At 37.4% G+C, this 21168-nt stretch overlaps 2 protein-coding genes across 16 annotated transcripts in view; one reads left to right on the top strand and one right to left on the bottom strand.

Moving 5' to 3' along the window:
- Positions 1–4282, top strand: part of scrib (scribble planar cell polarity protein) — an 83245-nt gene extending 78963 nt beyond the window's left edge. For 12 of the 14 annotated variants that reach the window (XM_050057136.1, XM_050057148.1, XM_050057135.1 and 9 more), the window contains one exon: positions 2166–4282. In XM_050057136.1, coding sequence (XP_049913093.1) covers positions 2166–2302 — 137 coding nt within the window. In that variant the 3' untranslated portion in view covers positions 2303–4282. The remainder of the gene's footprint in view (positions 1–2165) is intronic. The other 2 variants (XM_050057142.1, XM_050057139.1) reach the window with 1 other exon arrangement.
- On the bottom strand, positions 1839–20552 carry kif9 (kinesin family member 9). 2 transcript variants are annotated; one of them, XM_050057150.1, is made up of 21 exons: positions 20427–20552; positions 13178–13349; positions 12868–12974; positions 12546–12776; positions 12257–12340; positions 12049–12141; positions 11726–11873; positions 11551–11615; positions 11375–11452; positions 11159–11227; positions 10656–10760; positions 10492–10547; positions 10276–10363; positions 8550–8680; positions 8119–8298; positions 7771–7979; positions 5263–5427; positions 5059–5141; positions 4732–4821; positions 4440–4535; positions 1839–2305 (listed from the first exon to the last, which is right to left on the bottom strand). In XM_050057150.1, the coding sequence occupies exons 3-20, from the start codon at positions 12964–12966 to the stop codon at positions 4440–4442; spliced, it is 2070 nt and encodes a 689-aa protein (XP_049913107.1). In that variant the 5' UTR covers positions 12967–12974; positions 13178–13349; positions 20427–20552; the 3' UTR covers positions 1839–2305. The 2 variants fall into 2 exon arrangements, with proteins under 2 accessions (XP_049913107.1, XP_049913106.1); XM_050057149.1 differs by lacking the exon at positions 20427–20552 and adding an exon at positions 14940–15211.
- Positions 20553–21168: the final 616 nt, after the last annotated feature.

Below are 21168 nucleotides of genomic sequence, written 5' to 3'. Positions count from 1 at the left end.
TATGACATACTATACTGTGACATTTTTTATGAATTCTTATGACATACTACACTGACATTTTTTATGAATTCTTATGACATACTATACTATGACATTTTTTTTTAAATAAAATTCTGACATACTATACTGTGACATTTTTTATAAAATTTTATGAAGTACTATACTGTGACATTTTTTATGAAATTTTATGACATACTATACTATGACATTTTTTATGAATTCGTATGACATACTATACTATGACATTTTTTATGAATTCTTATGACATACTATACTGTGACATTTTTTTATGAATTCTTATGACAAACTATACTGACATTTTTTATGTTTTTATGACATACTATACTATGACATTTTTTATTGTTTTTATGACATACTATACTATGACATTTTTTATTATGTTTTTATGACATACTATACTATGACGGGTTTTTTTAATGAAATTTTATAACATACTATACAATGACTTTTTTTGTTTTTATGACATACTATACTATGACTTTTTTTTAATGAAATTTGATGACATACTATACTATGACTTTTTTTTAATGAAATTTGATGACATACTATACTATGACATTTTTTTAATAAAATTCTATGACATACTATGACATTTTTGATGAAATTTTATAACATACTATATGATGACATTTAACAAAAAAAAAAGACATACTATACTGTGACATTTTTTATTATGTTTTCATGACATACTATGACGTTTTTTTAATGACATTTTATAACACTATACTATGACATTTTTATGACATTTTATAACATACAATACTATGACTTTTTTTTATGAAATTCTATAACTTACTATACTATGACTTTTTTTTTTTTATAAAATTCTATGACATACTATACTGACATTTTTTTTATGAAATTTTGACATACTATGACTTTTTTTTAATAAAATTTTATGACATACTATACAGTGACATTTTTTATGAAATTTTATGACATACTATGACTTTTTGTTATAAAATTTTATGACATACTATACTGACATTTTTTATTATGTTTTTATGACATACTATGACGTTTTTTTTTATAAAATTCTATGACATACTATACTGACTTTTTTATGAAATTTTGACATACTATGACTTTTTTTTTTTAATAAAATTTTATGACATACTATACAGTGACATTTTTTATGAAATTTTATGACATACTATACTATGACATTTTTTATTATGTTTTTATGACATACTATGACGTTTTTTTTTAATGAAATTTTATAACATACTATACTATGACGTTTTTTTAATTAAATTTTATGCCATACTCTACTGTGACTTTTTTTTTTATGACATTTTATAACGTAGAATACTATGACATTTTTTATAATGTTTTTATGACATACTATACTATTACATTTTTATGAAATTTTATGGCATACTATACAACAGACTTTTTTTCCTGACATACTATACAATGACTTTTTTGTAAATCCACAACATGCAGCAAAACAAAACTAATCCATTCTTCCAAAGTTAAGTCAGAGAAAACCTCTGGCGACTAAACTGTTGTAGTAAGTGTGCGTCTTTTTTCACAGTGTAAATAAGCTGTAGAAAGACTTGTAGAGGTTTTATAATTTTAGAGGTTACTTTGTGTTAATTTCAGTTTTACTCTGGCATAGGATGAAATTATTTTAGACACAAGGATGCATAGCTACATGCAATTATTTCATTTTGTCATCCGGCTTTGCGCAGAATTACTTTCTGTCTTAAGTCTTTCTCCTGCACATGTTCACGTAAAATGCCAACCTTAACCCAATCACTTGAGTGCATGTACACACACTAAGTTGGGAAGAAATTTCAAGAAGAAATTTGAAATTAGTTTAATAAAAACATCTTTAATAGTATTAACTCTTGCTGTGAGAGTGAATACAGAGCCCACCAAGGTGGCTGCCTGGTTTAAACATGCAGTCACTGGGTGCTTCAGTCTTCTGCTCAAAACTTTTGCTTGTTTGCAGCTGCTGATCTGAGTGTGGGGCTTTTCTTGCAGATTTAAGGGATCCATTAACTCTAATCAGGAATCTACTGTCCAGTGGCCTTCATCTCTTCTCCTCTCCACAGCTGCCGTAGAGGAGTGATTGTCAAAAAGAAGATAAATTGCAGCAGCTCAACTGAAGTTGTTCTTTTTCTTTGTTGTTTTTTTAGTGCTCACTGCAAGCCCTGAGGCCGAGGTACCCAACCCGCTGCCTGCCACCTCAGCCCTGGAGGAGATGGCCCTGTACAGCAACAAACGCAAACTGAGGCAGGGCCGCCGCAGCCTGGAAACCGCTGTGCCCACGTAACACCTTGCAGTGAGAGAAGAAAGCCGAAGACATCATGCAAACACTCATACATTTACATAGACTGTGGAACACTGGTAACACACAAGTGCATCCGCAGGACGTGCAAAGTCACTAAACACTACACAGTGTCAGTAGAGCAGGATTTACTCTCCCATATATAACCACTGCAGAGACTACGGCGCTGATAGTCACCACACGTACACACTCACTTATATCCTGCGTGCCAGTCTTGCCTATACAGTCTGTGGATGAGTTGGCAAGTTGCTCAACAGTCCCTCAGCGGCAAGAAAGAGCTAGTGTGGTTAGCTAGGATTGCTACTTACAAACCATTCTTTGTTTTGTTATTGTTCGCTCGGTTTACCAAGTAGAAGCTGATCTATTTTAAAAAGCAGGTGACCGAAGCTTTTAGTTTTTTTATTTTTCGCACCTCCAATGATTTTGCTGTTTTAAAAAAAACATACTGGAAGAGAAAAGAAATGGGTCATAGCTATACTAACTTCTTGAATGATATTTTTAGGCTTTCAGTGAATAGATTGTAAAATGTCAGGGGTTTCTTGAGACTTGGGCAGACAGGAGTGTACATATTAAATGAGGAGGGAACATCCTGCTACCTTCACAGTCACTACTTGTTGAGAGCTTTTAAAAACATTAGTACATATCTTTTTTTGCACTGCCATTGATCAGCTTTTTAAGAACATATATCTTAAGTAATTTATTGTTTTTATCTTTTACTCAAATTGAAGGCCTTCTATATTTTACACTGTTTTAACTCCTCTGGTCCTTTTGGGCACAAAAAGCATGACCGATGCTTGTCATAATTTATCTTTAGTAAATCTAAAATATATTGTGGGTCACGAAGTCAAAGCTTTCAATTATTGAATTTCATATCATTTAACCTACTTTATATAAACATGAATTCTCCAGGCGTTTGCAGAGAGACGCATATCTACAACATTAGATTGCTTGGACAAAGTATAGCTGTTGCATATCCATGTGTCACCACCTGTGAGTGATGTGTTACATTCCCCTTGTAGAGAATATGACTACACTGGAGGCAGCAGCATTGAGTAGGCATTTTTACAAATAGATCACATCATCAAATTTATGGAGACATGCATTCTTAGCGTCATTTATTAATTAACGGTACTCATCTTGCCCGGTTTAGGGTTTTTTATTTTTTACTTTTATCAATGTGAATCATTCATTCTATCCTTGAACTATCTGGAGGTATTCCAGAGTGACGTGAAGGTAGCAGGTGTTTTATTTTTCTGTCTATGGTTAATTTAAATCTGACGCCACTGAAAAATCGTTAATTATTGTGTGAATAATGTACAAATACTGAAAGGAAAGCAAACTTTGGGTCTGAAACTGAGCCAGTCTTGACCTAGACCAAGCGAGAGTCTGGACTGCTGATGCATCTGGGTTTGGACGGGCTTGGTATCGGGATGCTCTCTGCATGTATATTGGTTTGTTAATGGGAGAGCCGCGAGAGGCAGAACCGATTTAGAAATCCCTCTCAAGACATTGTTCTCTTTCAGTTCAATGCTCGACATACTGTCAGTTTATGTATCTGATGGGTATTTTTGCAGAATCACAGCATAGTAGCATTTGTGTTAATTTAATGTAGGGTCTTCTAATGATAGCTTTCCATGTTGCTCTCACTGACTGAAATTCAGTTTGTTTGATAACATTTGCAATGGCTGATATCTCCTTTTTTAAACTTAAAGTAGATCTTTTTTTTTTTTTTCCAGATGGGTTTCACTACATTATTAATGCAGTGTTTCAAGTTTTTGTTTATTCTTTTGTCTTGAGTTCTCTTTGGGGGCTTTTACTTGCAAATAGGTCGGAGGGAAAGGGTCAGAAGTCCTAGGGTCAAGGGTTAGAGCTCATACAAGACTGTAACTAGTGAATTTGTACAACCAAAGAAGTCTATTTTGTGGTTCAGGAATAATAAATTTTACTTTTCATTTAAGAAGCTGATCCACTGTGTTGTGTCTTTTTTGTGCTTGACCAATGTACAAACTACAATGCATAGGTTAAACAGAAAAATCTCAACAGAAGAAGTGAATGACTGAAAAGGAATATTATACTGTCACATTTAGCACATGTGGACACTGTAGGTCACTTGTAAACTCACTTATCTAACAGGTAGAACTGGAAGAAGTCTTCTCTGTCCAGATGCAGCAGACAAGGTCCTCTGCACTTGGGTAGAGGACACTGCTCTGCTATTCCTCTGTGGAGATAGAAAAATCACAAGGTTACAGTTGCGCAGATTGTAAATTTATATCTCTACTTAACTGTTACCCCAGCAATAAATCAAAGTGAAGTGACATGACCAAATTACAAATACAAACCCTTACAACTATTCACTTAATATTATTTAAAATAAGCAGTCATTTATGAAATGTAAAATGGAATGGGACACCCACCCTCTTCAGCACTCTGTTGCGGGCATTATAGAAGGACTCAGAGCTGGAGCAGTCAGGAGGAGGCTCATACTGCAGCTGGTTATCCTCCCTCTGAGATCAGCAGCGACACAGATAATAACTCGTTACCAAAATGTAGTCACAACTTTTCCAATACAGGTCAATTTAACATGATGTCCTCTCAGATTCCTTCACTCTGAGTGGGACTTGGTAGAAAACATAATTCCTTGAATAAATGACATGCACGTGTTTGCTGTATAGAAAACTGTATGTGCAGAAGCATTATTTTCTACATGAGAGATGTTCTGTTGTAAATGTGAGCAGACTCACTTGTTTAAGCATCTTGTCCATAGTTATGTCCAGCTCCTCCTCCTCAGGTACCAGGAAAGACTTTGTACACCAGTTCTCAAATTCTGGGACACACGAGCAATTTATTATTTTTTCTGAGCTTTTTCAAGGTACCAGTAATGCCAGTTATGAAAGCTCTGAGCTGTGTAAGAGAAGAAGTAAATACAGGGTATTTTGAGAACTGACCAGAGAGCAGGCGCACCCTGCACTGATCCACAAGGTGTTGACAGTAGTTAACCTCTGCCTTGATGTCACGCAGAACCCCATATCTCTGTCGGTACAGGGCCTTTAGCTCTTTGAGCTGCATCAATGACGTGGCATCTGGCTCCCTCTCCATGACCAAATACTGACCTTCAGACAAAAACACACATTGAAAAAAAGGATTTAGCTCTAATATCTTACAGACCTATTCCCAGGACCATCCTTAAAATTCCACACTGCAGACAACGACTGCTCAACACAAAAACCTAACAGAGAGATAGAGAGTTAGAGATTTGATCCCAAATATACCTCAGGATACTAACAGGGTATATGCTGGAATTCTGAAAATCTCATAGTAAAGTATGGGCAAAAAGTCTTTCATAAAGTCATGGTAGAGTATGCCATGCCAAGAATGTCATTTATAGTATATCATAAAAATGTCATAGTATAGTATGTCATAAAATTTAATTTATAAAAATGTCCTAATATAATATGCCATACAATTTGTCTTAAAAAGTAGTGTCATAGTAAAATATGTCATTGGATAGTATGCTATAAAATTTAATTCAAAAAATATTATGGTGCAGTATTGGATAAAATTTCATAAAAATGTCATAGTATAGTATGTCATAAAATTTTATTTAAAAAAAAAAGTCACAGTAAATTATGTCATAAAATTTCAATTAAAAATGCCATAGTATAGTATGTCATAAAATTTCATAAAAAATGTCATAGTACAGTATGTCATAAGATTTCATAAAAAATGTCATAGTATAGTATGTCATAAGATTTCATAAAAAATGTCACAATATAGTTTGTCATAAAATTTCATAAAAAATGTCACAATATAGTTTGTCATAAAATTTCATTAAAAATGTCATAGTATAGTTTGTCATAAAATTTCATGAAAAATGTCACAGTATAGTATGTCATAAAATTTCATAAAAAATGTCACAATATAGTTTGTCATAAAATTTCATAAAAAATGTCATAGTATAGTTTGTCATAAAATTTCATGAAAAATGTCATAGTATAGTATGTCATAAAATTTCATAAAAAATGTCACAGTATAGTATGTCATAAAAACATAATAAAAAATGTCATAGTATAGTATGTCATAAAAAGTCATCAAAATGTCATAGTATAGTATGTCATAAAAAGTCATTGAAAATGTCATAGTATAGTATGTCATAAATTCATAAAAAATGTCACAGTATAGTATGTCTGACTTAATTTTAGAAGAGTTTTACTTTGCTGCATGTTGTTGTGGATTTACAAAAAAGTCATTGTATAGTATGTCAGGGAAAAACTGTTCAAAAGTGTCATAGTGTGGTATCTCATAAAAACATCATAAACTAGAAAAGCACTCAGAGTGTGGAGACCTCCGCCAAGTAGGTGATATCCCCTCCCCCTCTGCATCAGATTTTGCAGCCTGCATCACAATTAGGTTATTTGCATCACTATCATTATTAGGTTATATATGCCTTCACTATGGAGACACTGTGGTGTATTTATTTCGTTTTTATTTTGTACCAACACAGAATATAATAGGTTTTTTTGTATTTTTCACTTTCTTTTTTTCCAACACAGAACATTAATTTCAACTTTAGAATTACAACAATATTTAGCAAGTAGAACAAGACGTGCTTTCCGGCCACCAGATGGCGCTATTTTTCCCCATCTTTAGAAATTGGAATTGCTGCTGAGACTGTCAGACGATAGACTTTATTTTATCCATTTTGCTTCAACCGATCACCACCAACATTTTATCATCTGTTCCTTGTCCCATTAGCCACCTTTCCTGAAAATTTCATCAAAATCCATTCATAACTTTTTGAGTTATTTTGCAGACAAACCAGCTCAGTGGCCTAGCGGTAGAATGTCCGCCCTGAGACTGGGAGGTCGGGACCCATTGCCTCCCTGCTTGGCACTCAGCATCAGGGGTTGGAATTGGGGGTTAGATCACCACATGATTCCCGGGCGCAGCACCGCTGCTGCTCACCCCTCCCTCAGGGGATGGGTCAAATGCGGAGAACAAATTTCACACACTCAGGTGTGTGACAATCAGTGGGACTTTAACTTTAACAAACAGGCCACCGCCAGCGAAAACATAACCTCCTTGGCGGAGGTAAAAATGTCAGTATAGTATGTCATGTGAATTCATAAAAAAAATCATAGTATAGTATGCCATACAAATTTCATAAAATTGTCATAGTATAGTATGCTGTAAGGTGTTCTGAAAAACGTCATAGTAAGGTACTTTGTCACAGTCATGTCTCCAATATCTCCACTAAAAATAAAGCTATTAGCTAGCTATTTTCCTGTCAAAAAATGAAAACTGAGAATCTTTCACAAGCTTATACTCATCCTGTTTAGGAGTATGACATGCTTGACAGGAGAAAAGACATGGATCCATTGAGAACAGCAAAGCACAAATCAAAGCATCTACCACTTTCCTGAGAATTGTCTTGATGATATCAACATTTAAAGTACCTTGGCCCCTTCTTGTTTCTTGGCGCTGCTGTATGAAGGCCGTGATGCAGTCGATCTCTCTCTTGATCATGTTGACCTCCTCAGTGAGCTGTTGAAGAAGACTGCGGCGTTCCAACAGCACAGCCTTGTTCTCCTTAAAGATGTGGTTGATCTTGCTGCCTTGTCCCAATTTAAAATCCTCAAAGGCTTCTGCTTTGGATGGAGGAGTGCTGGACAGAGACAGCAAACTTTTCAGTGACAAGGCTATAAAAAACAACACGGTACACATTCCATTCATAGGACTACCAAAGATGTCTGAGCTGACCATTTAATACATAAGACTTTATTCATGTCATGTCACACACATACTCAGGGTGGAAGGGTTCGTTGCCAGGCGGTTGTGATTCCTGTGTCTCCTGGCTCTCTGTGTCTGGTTCTTGTGACTCCTGTTCTCTCTCTGGTGTCTGGACAGAGTTCAGCTTTGATTTGGAGGCACTCTCCAAATGCTTCCGTAAAACCGGACTCCCCTCTCCCTGTCTCCTGTTTTGGCTGGATAATCACATTGAGTGTGTCATTAAAAACCAAACCAGTACATTTAACTTACAACAAGTTAAATCCTGTCTCTGACATTCTGATCCTCGTTTAATGCAACATAAAAAGTTTATATTGATAGTTTTATTATTTGTATTATAATTTGTCTTACTTCTATTTGGAGGATTAACATGCTCAAAGTTTGAACTACTACAGTGAGCTGTAGGGCTACAACTTCTAGCTAAATAAAGTTTTCAGTGTTCACTTACCTCTGTTTCTCCCTAGACTTTTTAGTTTTGGTTTTGGTCGAATTTGGGCGATGGGTGTTTCTTGGTGACTGAGCAGACACCTCAAAGCTGCCAGCCTCCACATTCTCAGTGCTGCCTCTGGTATCCCACCTCTAAAAAGAGTTAACAAAGTAACGTCTAAGCAAAGCTCAGTCACAATGTCGTGTTCACTGAACAGGCTGTCAGTGGTACAAAAGACCAGTGTTAATTTTGTTAATGAAAAGTATGACTAAGTAAGTTCGTCAAAGGCCTTTCCTTTCCTGTGACTAAGACAAAACGATGAATCAGCACCAACATCATTAACATTAACTGTGACTATATCAACATAGATAATATTGATGATGAAAAAGACGGGACTACATTGTGGTTGATAAATAAAACCTTATTTTTCGTTAACTAAAAACGAAGGAGGGGAAATATTTCAGACAGGTGGGTGAATTTTATAATGCTGGTATGGATTGTGTATTTGTCATTACATTGTATGTATTGTTTATTAGTTTACTTGGCAGGGGACTGGGGATGAAAACCAGCCTTTAGCAATATCACTGTGTAATGCATCAGATTTCAAGTACTAAAATTTATGTTAAAAGGATAGTGCATCCAAAAATGAAAATTCAGCCATTATCTACGCACCCATATGCCGAGGGAGGCTCAGGTGAAGTTTTAGAGTCCTCACATCCCTTGCGGAGATCCAAGGGGAGAGTGGGTAGCTGAGCTTCCCTCAGCATATGGGTGAGTAGATAATGGCTGAATTTTCATTTTTGGGTGCACTATCCCTTTAATCTATGTATATGTGAGTGCATATGCCGGTCGGTGTAGCAAGTGTCTGATATGAGTGGGGGGACGCCGACATGAAATTGTAGTGGGGCAAGTCATCATTCAACCTGTGTTTTTATTAGATAATGATAAAGTAAAATCTTTCGTCAAATAAATTTAACTGAAATGACAAAGTTATTGGTTATTTGTTGGAGCATCAGATGGACTGTATTCATAATTAATACACCACAATAATATAAGTAAGCAGCACCAATAAATTAGTCAATGAGAATGTGTGTGTGTTGTGGAGGGGGCATAAGCACATACAGCAAGCAGTAGCAGCGACCCACCATCTGAAAACTGGCACACGTGAGGATGAAAACAGAATGCTTGACAGGGGCAGAGCATCTGCCGCAGCAAGCCAACATGCTGTCTGCGTTAATTTTGACCTTCTTTACAAGCCGATTGGCTGCTGAAACAGTTGAAGTGCTTTATGTTCTAAAACCAGCTGCCGGTGATTTGACCAGCTGTGATGCAGGTAAAACCATAAGCTGGCTTGAGTCAAGCTCAGACACCCAGTTCAAACTGCTGCAACTTTTCGCTGCAACGTCCTAAAACAGTTTTGTCTTGTCGCGAATCATTGGTCTGAAGTGGCCGTTACAAGGTATTGAGTACCGATACAAAGTCCTACTACTGGGCTAGACTACAATGACCGATATGCTCAATATATTAGAAAAAAAAGGGTTTCTTTTAATCTAATATGACTAAAACAGAACTTGACTAAAAAGCACAGCATGAGGTTGATTATATTAATAAAAACAACAGGGACACCTGACACACGACTAAGACTGAATAAAAATAGCTGACAAAGTCAACACTACAGCAGACAAACAGAATAACAGCTAATAATTTCCATAAGATGCCTTGAACGGTGAGTCAGATGTTGACTGACCTTGACAGCAGTTGTTGTAGCACTTTGGTCTTTCTCCACCAAGTTGTAGGTCTGACATAGCTGAGCCTTCACCTTCTGCTCCTGCTCCCTGCTCACATACATACATAAACACACTGAATCACTTAGAATTAACAAATAAAACCTTGTTCCATTCTTGTCTAACTAAACACTGGCTGCATTTAAAGTTTCAGATTTTTAAAGGTCGATGATACTCACTGCACAGCGAGCTTGAACTGGGCGAAAACTGCTTGGACCTGCCTGATACTTACAATCTGTAATTAGATGTCATGCAGAGAGAAATTTAAAGCCCTCAAAAAACAATTCTCATCCAAAACATGGTGTGGCAGAAAAAGTATTGGCTGTGCTCTTTATGTTCTCACTCTGATTTCCTCCAGGCTCCCATCTAGGTATCTCCGAACCTGGCTGCGGATCTCAGCCAGCTGGGCTTCAGACAGCGGCTCGTATGTGATGCTTGGCCGCTTCATCTGGTGAAGGGTGAATGATTGATGATAATGAATGATGGCATTTAAATGTAATATGAACCAGCTGAATTGTGTTTTGGATTTTTATGTGATAAAAATAAACATTATAAAGAACTGTCTAGTACTTAAACATACTATATGAGTTTATACTACACTTACTACACTACACTACTACACTCTACTGACGTATAGTACTTTTATAGTATTTATGTCATAGCAAATGTAGTATATGCACACATTTACCCCTGAATAATAGAAGATGAGCAACAACTTAAACCCATTAATGTATAAATTTTGTGCTGATATGTAATACAAGTTGTGACAGTAAACCAGGACAACAGACTTAACACATTATAATGATATGTGAGCGGTCTTGCCACTTTCCTGCTGGCATCACTCACCAATGTATTGTAGATGGACAGCTCCTCTTTCAGCATCTGTACATCCTTCTCAAGTTTCTTGATCTGAGCCTAATCACAACAGTTAATTTGATGAGATCACTTTTGCTGATGGCTGACACAGAGAGTACAGCACAATGCAGACTGTAAAGAAAAATAAAACATATTTTTACCCCCCTCCCAGAGTCGTTTCTGTGTCATATTATTGTGTGAACTCACTGCTGGATCCATGTGTTCATTAACAGCAGGGTTTGTACGGACACACTTCATTCTGCTAGCAAACCGAAGAGTGGAGAGCTGCAAAGAATATTTATCATCATCCAGGGAGGAAATGACACCACGTGCAGTAAAAAAGAGACTGTTTTCTGATTTATACTAAATGTTCCTCTCCTTACTGTTTCTTCTATCTGTGCAGCCTCACCGTAGACGTTGGCCACGAGCACAGTGTTGCAGTTCCCACCTCCAGAAAAGGACAAATACACTATGTTTTACAAGTATTACTACAGAGGAAAGGACCCTTTAAACCAGCAAACATCGGCTATCAGTACTGTTAAAACTTGGCAGTCTCACCCAGTGAGTCTTTGAGGGCATGAGTGAGTTTAGTCTGTCTAAAGGGAATGTGGTCTCTGCGACGGTCTGCCAGGGCCAGGATGGCCTGCTCCAGGAAGGACAAGGACTTGCTGATGTACATGGTTTCCTTTAACATCTGACCCTCTGACTGGAAGAAGAGGAAGATTAAATCAAGTGGGAAAAAAGACAAATCATAGAGAAAGGCATATTATTTTTTACTTTGACTGGAGGATCAAAAAGCAAAGACTTTACATTCCACCTGAACATGTTCATTGTTTTTGTGTCTTTTCAACCTTAAAACAGGTGAAGTCAGGCATTCTCACCCCAGTCTTTCCCAGCCTCTCTGACCCAGCCAAATCCACCAGATTCAGCTTGGAGGTGATGTACTTGGCATCAGACAGAGTCCGTGAGCGAGACTGTAGTCAAGAAACACATTTTATCTCATTTAAAATCGTGCATGAGAAGGCATGTTTGAGCACTGATATCCCAGTAAATAATAAAGTATACCCTTAGACGTAACTGAATTCATACCTCTATATGCACAGTGAAGATACAGTGGGACCTGGAGGAGCTCCTGTTCAAGGCATGCGATCCAATAATGCGATTCATCTCACCCTGAGTAAGGAAAGGTTTATCAAGCATCAATTTTCAATGTAGATATGTATAAATCTATAAAATTTTGGAAAATTACTGTGCTCTCAAAGTAGTCAAACAACACTGATTATAGTCCATAAAAATAAATTGGCATCAAATAAAAAAACAGATAAAAACAACATAAAACTATATTTTTCAATAAAACTGAAAACATCAGACCACACACCTCAAACAGCAGATTGAGAGCCTCCTCCTCACTGTGGACAGCGTGCAGAGACAGACCTCTGATGGTCACCCCTCTGCCAGGCTCCTCCATCACCACCATGCTGCGATGAGACGGGTGTTGTGAGCCTTGCAGTGATGGCAGCAGGTCCACCAGGGTCTCATTGTAGATCTCCAGGTAGGACAGGTGCACAGAGAAGGCGTGCTCAGTCCTTTTCTCCATCTCCTGAAACACCTGAATACCATGTCAGAGATTTAAATAAAAAACACACACTCACTGGGTTCACAGAGTGTTTGAGAGGAAAATATCTTTGTATGTCAGTTACCTCTTGAAGGGCCCGAGGGATGATGCCTCTCTGCTTGTATGATTCTGTGGATCCTGTCATGGTGTAGGTCTTTCCTGCACCTGTCTGCCCAAAACACATCACAGTACCTGAAAAGCAAACAACAGAAGACACTGCTCAATACACTCATTTCTTGGAACATCACGAAAACTACACTTGTGGAATTTGGGCCATTTCCTGAGTGAGTCACAAGACAACAAACCTACAGCATGTTGACATTAAGTTGAGTATGCTTATCTGGGATTAACACTTCAGTACACACTGTTCATTTTATGTAGACAAACAGATCTACCATTATAGCCATCCAGTGCTCCCAGTACCACCCGTTGGCACACTCTGGCATACAACTCCTCCTGGGATACATCCTGCAGGACACCTTTCAGCCGGAATGACCAGGAGCTCTGCTGACTTTTCCTGGAGTCCTGGGGCTTCTTAGAGTCTTTTCTGTGATTGATGTTCACTGTCTGAAGGGCAAGACACAGAAAGAAGTTCTGAGTCTACACTACCAGGAATTATTTTCATGCATAAACACTAATGCATTCATTGAAATTAACTCCACAAGCTACTGTACATAGTTACTAGGATGAAAATATTGTATCTGAAATGTGATGTAATTTGTATTCAGACAGCTGAAATGGGAAACACAACTTCCACCTTCATTAATGAGATATGCTAAATTAAATTAAGAGATAAGTAAAAACAGGTAATATGTCAATATTTGGGATAAGGTTATCCATTACAGACATGGATGTGATGCAGTTTGAACAGCTGCTGCCTGTGGCAGGGACTTTGATCCCTTGTGTAAGCTGTTAGTCATCAAAAGGCTTCTGTATGTTTTCCAGTTTGTTTTCAGTGTCACAAAAGTGAGTAAAAAAGAATGGCACTTTGTGAAACATTTTGGAGAGGTTTGGGGACATCAGTAACACTACAAACTAAAAACCCCACAGCTCCCGTAAGGTTAAATCTAAAGGTCAGAAATTTTAAACAGGTGTGCTTGACAAGATGCAGAAGGGCGAGAACATGTGTTTGGCACATAGGGCTGCAACCAAGGTTATCTTCATTATCGATTAATCTATCAATTATTTTCATTATTCTATATTCAATTAATTGGTCTATAAACAGTCAGACGATTGGGAGATTGCCCATAATAAATTCCCAGAATCCAAGCTGGTGTCTTCAGATTGCTTGTTTTGCCGTACCAGCAGGCAAAACCTAAAGATATTCAACTTGCTATCGAAGACTTAAAAACAGTTTATTCATATTTGAGATGCTGAAACCAGAGGCATTTCTGCATAAAAAAAAAAATGATTAATGGATATTACATGTTTTTGCAGGTTTATTTTCTGCTCTTTGACAATTCAGAGTAACTCCTTTTGTCAGCTCTGCTGTAGTGGTAAGCAACATTCAAACTCAGTATAACCTGAGACATTTTGTCACAGCACAGGTCTAAGTAACACCATTAATGATACCTCCACTCTGTTTAATTGTCCCAGTGAGCCATGTTAGTAAGCAATCATGCATAAAATCAGGGAACGAGACACCTTGTTAAATGTAGGGCAGTCATTACTAATGTAATTAATTGCACCTGTGCCTTTTCTGCTGTGGCATGTCAAAATGTCTGCCATGAAAAAGGCTTATTAGGCAATGGTTATAGTGGTTACATGTGTGCAAATTGGAAAAGCATGACTATATAAGGTAGGTATGGACTGAATGTGTCCTGGGCTGAAACAGTTAGGCCTAGCTAAATAAAACCCAGCTAGTAGTCTACAAAAATCATAACTTTTTATTAAGATTGAACCAGTTTTAACTAGCGCGTTCTGACTTGCAAATTACCAAAACTATTCGTGCTTAGGGGGCAAAAAATACCATAAAGTTTAATTTTTAACCTCAACCAATGAAAACAAAACTGTTACTGTTTCTAAATTAAACATTAAGACCAACTAAATTAAAAGCTACACAAACCTATTCCCGGCTAGCTAACGCTGCGGATAGCTTACCATTGTGATTTAGCATTAATAATGGATTTTTAAACTAACGCTAGCTGGTTAAGTTACCTGTCCGTCTGAGAGACATTCAATGAGGTCTTGGCAGAAGTTTGCCGTTGGTCTGATCCGGACAAACACTTCCACCTCACTGTTGTGAGACTTCATACCACTTCTGTCAAAAACACGACGACGACGACACAACAAAACTAAAACCAACCTGCGTCACACTGTACACACGTATGCACTAAATCCACCTGTACTACCGTAAAGAGGCGTTCAGGTGAGGATGGGTCATTTCAGCTCACTTTAACAGCTCCGGTCCATCTCCTCTGTTCACTAAGGTTTTCATTCAGCGTCATGGCAACGAACGCGAGCGCGCGCGCAGTGTGGCACAGTGGCAGAGCACGCGCTCGCACTGTGCCACCTGACTATGATTTTTTTTCCCCCCAATCACACTCAAATTTAAATACACAATTTACAATATTAATAATTAAAATTACCCGTAAACACAGCACTTACTAATTCTATTTTATTACTGTCCTTTTTGTAAATTAATTAAATTAATTATTTTATTTTTGTTATACCCTTCCTATCTATGGAGGCTTGATAATTAAGTGGTTAATTAGAAGTGTCACATTAATTTTTGCATTTGGCACAACTCCAAGGCGTTTTTACAGAGCAATCCTCTTTGTGAGACAACACAGGTGAACCTTGAATTAATTGATGTATTGATGAAATTATACATTTGAGAATATAAAGTGCTCCAGGGAGGGTATTTTTCTGTAGGTCAATGCAGACGTTAGCATCACCCTGGTCAAAATTCCAATGGGATTTTTCGATTGGATTTTGGATTATTTTATTATTTACACATTTTGTTTACCAAGATAATCTTCACAAATGTATTCCACTGTCTTGAACACTGAAGCCTAAATGAAATAAGTACAAAGCTAACATTAGGCTATAAACAAACCGCACTACAGTCGCATGACTTAATGTGACCCCCACAGCACAGTTGTAAAGCCGTGTTCGGTGTGATGACGTCCTGTAGTCTCATTTAGCTACTTGTTAGCAACCGCCTTTTTTAAGACACATAAGAGCTTCAAAATTCACAAGTGAGGTATTTACTGACGCATTGTATGTTGTAGAACAAAACATGAAAGTCTCTTAAACTTGTGATAACCATAGACCTTATTTCATACGTCTACCCAAAAACCAACTCAAAAGATCTGTTGACTTCGAGACTAGGGAAAAATGCGAACTCATTTCTGGGGAAGTCTATCAGTATTGGCTTAAAGGAGCAGTGTTTGAGATTTAGGAGGATTTAGTGGCATCTAGTGGTGAGGATTGCACATTGCAGCCAGTTCAAACTTCTTACAGCTAGAATTCCTTCAGTGTTCATTGTTCAGGAGGTTTTTAACAGGAGCCAATGTATCCGCAGATGTCTCAGTGAAAACACTGAATACAGCAGTTTGATGTAAAAAATCAATGTTTCTGGGGTGCCAGGTAGCTCACCTGTTGCGGTGGGTGTCCCATGTACAAAGGCTATATCATTGCTGCAGCGGCTGCAGGTTCGATTTCAACCTATGGCCTTCGCTTTATGTCATCCCCTCTCACTTTGAGGCTATCCTATCCAATACAGGCATAAAAAGCCAAAAACAAAACAAAACAAAACAAAAAGGTCTGAGTTAGCTCCACCCCTAACTCCTCCAAATATGGTCACTTCTGGCTCCAAAGAACCAAGATGGTGACAGCGGAACTGCTGTACTCGAGGCTTCAAAACAAGGGTCCACAAACCAAGGGGTGACGTCACTATAAATGTATGCATTTGCACCCTCATGAGCATGACTGAGACAGACAAAACAAAGACACATCCATAAAAAGACAAACAAGCTCTATAGCACTCATATAGTCAAGCACTACATATCACCTGCTAACTAAATAGTTTTAAAGTTAAAAACAAAGGGCTACTTTACTTTACATGAAGATACAGAACATTAGCATCAACTTGGATCCACCTAGTCTTGCTCACCAGACCTTTCTCAAGAAAAGAAAGGTCTGGCTGTGCCAACTCTCAAACTAAGATTGGAGAAAAAAATGCCCCTGCTTTTTTTTTATTTCTTTCAACCAATCACAATCGTTCTGGGTGGTGCCACAGCAACGATGCGCTTGCAAAAATATTGCCGGGGGGAAACAGGTTTTGGTGTAACACGCCCACAAAAATATCGCCTACAGGACGCGAACCATGGCAGAAAAATGGCTACATCCCCGCAAGATCAAACACCGCAAAAGTTAGTAAAGGACGTTTGTCAACTATGACAACCGGAGGTGGTAGGGCGGGACTTCAGCGGGTGGCTCATTCCGCCCAATGAGAGGCTGATCTATGCAGCGAACTTCTGCCTACTCAGACTAGGATCCACCAGCCTCTATGAGTAATATTTAATCTGACAGATGCTCACCCATCATGGACTAGCTTACATGTAACATACATTACAGTTGGTCCCCACTAAAACTCCACCCCCTGACAGGGACTCTATAAACCACGTGTATGTTCAGATAGGAGGCTAATCTATATTCAAGATGAGGGGATATACACTGCTCTGTCTGTTTGGATTCATTCTCACAGTTTCAACTGTAAAAAGTGTAAAACTGGTGAGTTTTCCAGATTTACTAATCTCAAAGATATGACTTTAATGTGAACAGCTCTGTAGTTCTTGTTTATTCTGTAATTCCTTGTAATTTAGTTCAGGTTTGCTAAATACAAATCTTCACTCACTCTGCAAATTGAAACAGGTTCATTTATTGATTCTGTAGCTGCTGTTTGAAATCCAGAGTCAATGCCCTTGCTATCCAAACAACGTTATGTCCTTGGATAAAGGTTTTTAATTCTAATTTCAGTGGCCAAAGGGAGGTAGAACACCGCTCAACAGTGACGACGAGTTTGCGAGAAAAACCCCATTAAAAAGGGTGGGTAGACTTTTTGTGAGAAAGTCATTGCACTGGTATTTTTCATTAGATGAGAAGTCTAAGTCAAAGTATGGAGCAAGTAAATTGCTCTTGGTAAACAAGTTGGACTTTGATATTAAGCAAGAATACACTTGTGCATACAAAAACTGTAACAAACTCCACCTACTGACATGGACAGTATAAAGCATGTGCATGTGCAGATAGAAGGCTAATCCACGTTCAAGATGAGAGGGCTCACACTGATCTGTTTGTTTGGACTAATTGTCATAGCAACGGCTCTGGTGAGACTGATGATTTTCTGATCTCAATCATTGAAAATTCTACAACTTAAATTTATTCTAGCAGCATCAACAAGACGTAGTGCAGCAGGATTGGATACAATACTGAAAAAGAAATAACTTTAATTAATTAAAAATACTAACAGCTGTGTAGGAGCTTTATAAAGTTAAATGAGCCATGTCTAACTCAACATTTTAAAATATTCTTCTTCTTTTTAAAAAAATTTTATATGCTTTATTAATCACCCTGAGGAGAAATTCAATTTTTTCACTCTTTTTGTCATTAACACACACGTCTGAAAGACACACACATGCACAAACAGTACCTATACATGCACAAAGTGGAGAGATGTCAGAGCGAAGGAGCTAACAAATCAGAAAAGGCCTACAGCGTGTATAATACTGCTGATGTTTATTATTTAGTTGCTTTATTTGAAATCCAATGTCAACATCCTTTGCAAACAAACTGTCAAATGGATACTAAGCAAATATCATCATGTCCTTGGACTAAATCATTCTTTAATTTTCAGTGGCCAGCAGGGAGTCAATTTCCGATGGAGGGCGAGTTCAACACAACCAACACGACCAACACGTCAACGGTCGGTAGACTTTGTGGAAAAACTTCATGCCATATGTCCTGTTAAATAAAGGCAAAAAGCCCCAAAAAAATAACTTTAAAAAGAGAAGTCAGAGTACACAGAGTGTTGAATGTTCGTGGTTATGGTGTCGCCTGCTTTGAACAGTTTGATTTGTTTAAATGGAATTTGACTTCCAATTCAAACAAAAGGTTAGGTGAGGGGTGTTGCAATGCAGGAAAGATACCAAATCACAACACATGTCTCTTTACCTCTGATGTCAGGAGACAAGATTAATGGTGCTTTATTTTCAGCTTTCTCTCGAGGCATGAGATGATTTTATCTTGTGATATCTACGGGATCTTTTTTCTATAATATCTACCAGTTTCAAGTATTGAGTTAAACATGGAGTTTGTGGTAGAGAAGTTTGCCACTGATAACTTGGTTTTTAATAAATTTGACTTTGTCCAACTGTGTCCTTTTACAACAAAATAAATAAATATCTAACCTGCTAAGCAAAGTTCTTCACTCTTTGCAACAATTTAAGTACTTGATTTTTTTGTTAGCAGGCCTCAGTTGCAAATGTAGACTAAAAATCTTCAGCTCTTATTCCAGAACTGTCGAACTGAAACCATTTCAAACTTTGTCATTTTAGAAAATAATGAATTCTGCTTTTATCTACATGACTTTACAGTGCTCTGTGTGTGTGTGTGTGTGTGTGTGTGTGACCTACAGAGGTGTGACTAACCCAAAGGGAGCCTACATTAGCACCTCATTCTGTGTACTGCATATTAAAATTTTAGGACTAATATTCAGGCTTATATGAGTGTTCAATATAAATTGCAGAGCCAGTCTTTGGATTAAAATCTTATTTTTTAAAGAAGCACTCTGTGAAATTCAGAGCGTATGACTTATCATATGAGTTGTCATATGACACACTTCTCAAAATAGAGGTGACTGAGTTCGCAGCTAGCAGGGTGTTAACTCTATAAACAACGCTAAACAGTAACAGTCTTGACAGAGCTAATGGTGTTAACCACGGATGACCAAGTACAGCATTATCTGTATTAGGAATGGGTGGAGTTTTAACCTGAGGTGGGTGTGGTTTGTAGCGGACCCAATCTGAAGTTATTTTAAACCTGAAATTGGTATGGTTTGATTAGAAGTTGCTATATTTATTGTTTATTAGAAAACAATTGACCAGGTACACATGGACACAATGCTGGAACGGCCTACCACAATAAACCTCAGACAAACTCACTATAACACACACAGAGGTAGCATGACTTCATTCTCTGCTCAGGATGCCATTATGCCACTATATCTTCACACAGCACATAGTGGTATACTTTTGTATTAATGCTCTTAAGGTTGCATACAGAACCTTTGAATACAGGACAGTCAAAGGACAAAAAAAGTCAGATTCATATGGACAGAGCAGGATTTTGGGTTCTTTCACAGTCCAAGTTTGATCCTGTAAAGGGCTTTCTGCAGACATGGAGGAACAACCAAACACCCACTGTTGTGTCACTGGATTAGGGTAAATGTGTGTTTTCTTATTAAAGTGTTATGCCTTTCTATTTCAGGTCCAACAGGAAAGACAAAACAATATAAGTGCAGTGGTACGTAGACTTTTACAGAGTAAACTAATGATTAAACATCTGAGACAAAGTGTTAAAATACAAGAATGTGACCTTCAGGTTATTTTAATGAATTAATTCATCATATGTCATACTTACATCATCGTAATGTGTTGCTGATTATTTTCCCCGTCAGTGGGTTGGCACTCGGGAACCAATTGACAATGATGATGGGTTCCCACCAATTCCTGATGGAGACAACACCCAGGTAAGAAAGTATCTAAGTATTTTGTTCTGAATTTCTCATTTGGTGTCACAAGTAAAATAACATCTAATCTGAGAAATCCAATTACTAACCTCATTTATACTGTTCAGTATGTACATGCGCGTGTGTGTTTCAAAAGAGGGTGGGGTAATTAACTACAAATAATGAAATCTGCTTTTTCGCTGACATGTTGTTTCTTATCTTTTCCGGGGAAAAACAAATCAGTGAAAGACAACACGCAGCGGAGGACTCAACTCAACAGATAAAGACACATTTAAAGTCCTAATGGAGCAGTACTGCCACCAGGATTAGAATCCACCAGGCACATCATCGTTCTGCTACTGCTTCTTTTAATTAAACATGTTATCAAAACTATTATGTGAAAATGTCATTTCATTTCCTAATTTGGTTATCTTAAGGTCAGTTAAACTTTCTGGGTCTATTAACAAAATTGACAACTACCCTGATAAAACAAGATAATAATTCATTATCACAAAAAAAACACATTGTGGACCACCAAATAAGCATTAATCTACAGCAAAAATATTCCCCAGCAAATACACTATTTACTATTATTTGAGTGACATTTCATAAAAATGACAACGCTTGCTGTTGTAGAATATTAATCTGCTTTTT

The sequence above is a fragment of the Epinephelus moara genome, chromosome 11, assembly GCF_006386435.1.
Source record: "Epinephelus moara isolate mb chromosome 11, YSFRI_EMoa_1.0, whole genome shotgun sequence".
NCBI lineage: Eukaryota > Metazoa > Chordata > Actinopteri > Perciformes > Serranidae > Epinephelus > Epinephelus moara.
Note: the sequence above shows the minus strand (reverse complement) of the source record. Positions and strands in the feature narration are given on the sequence as shown.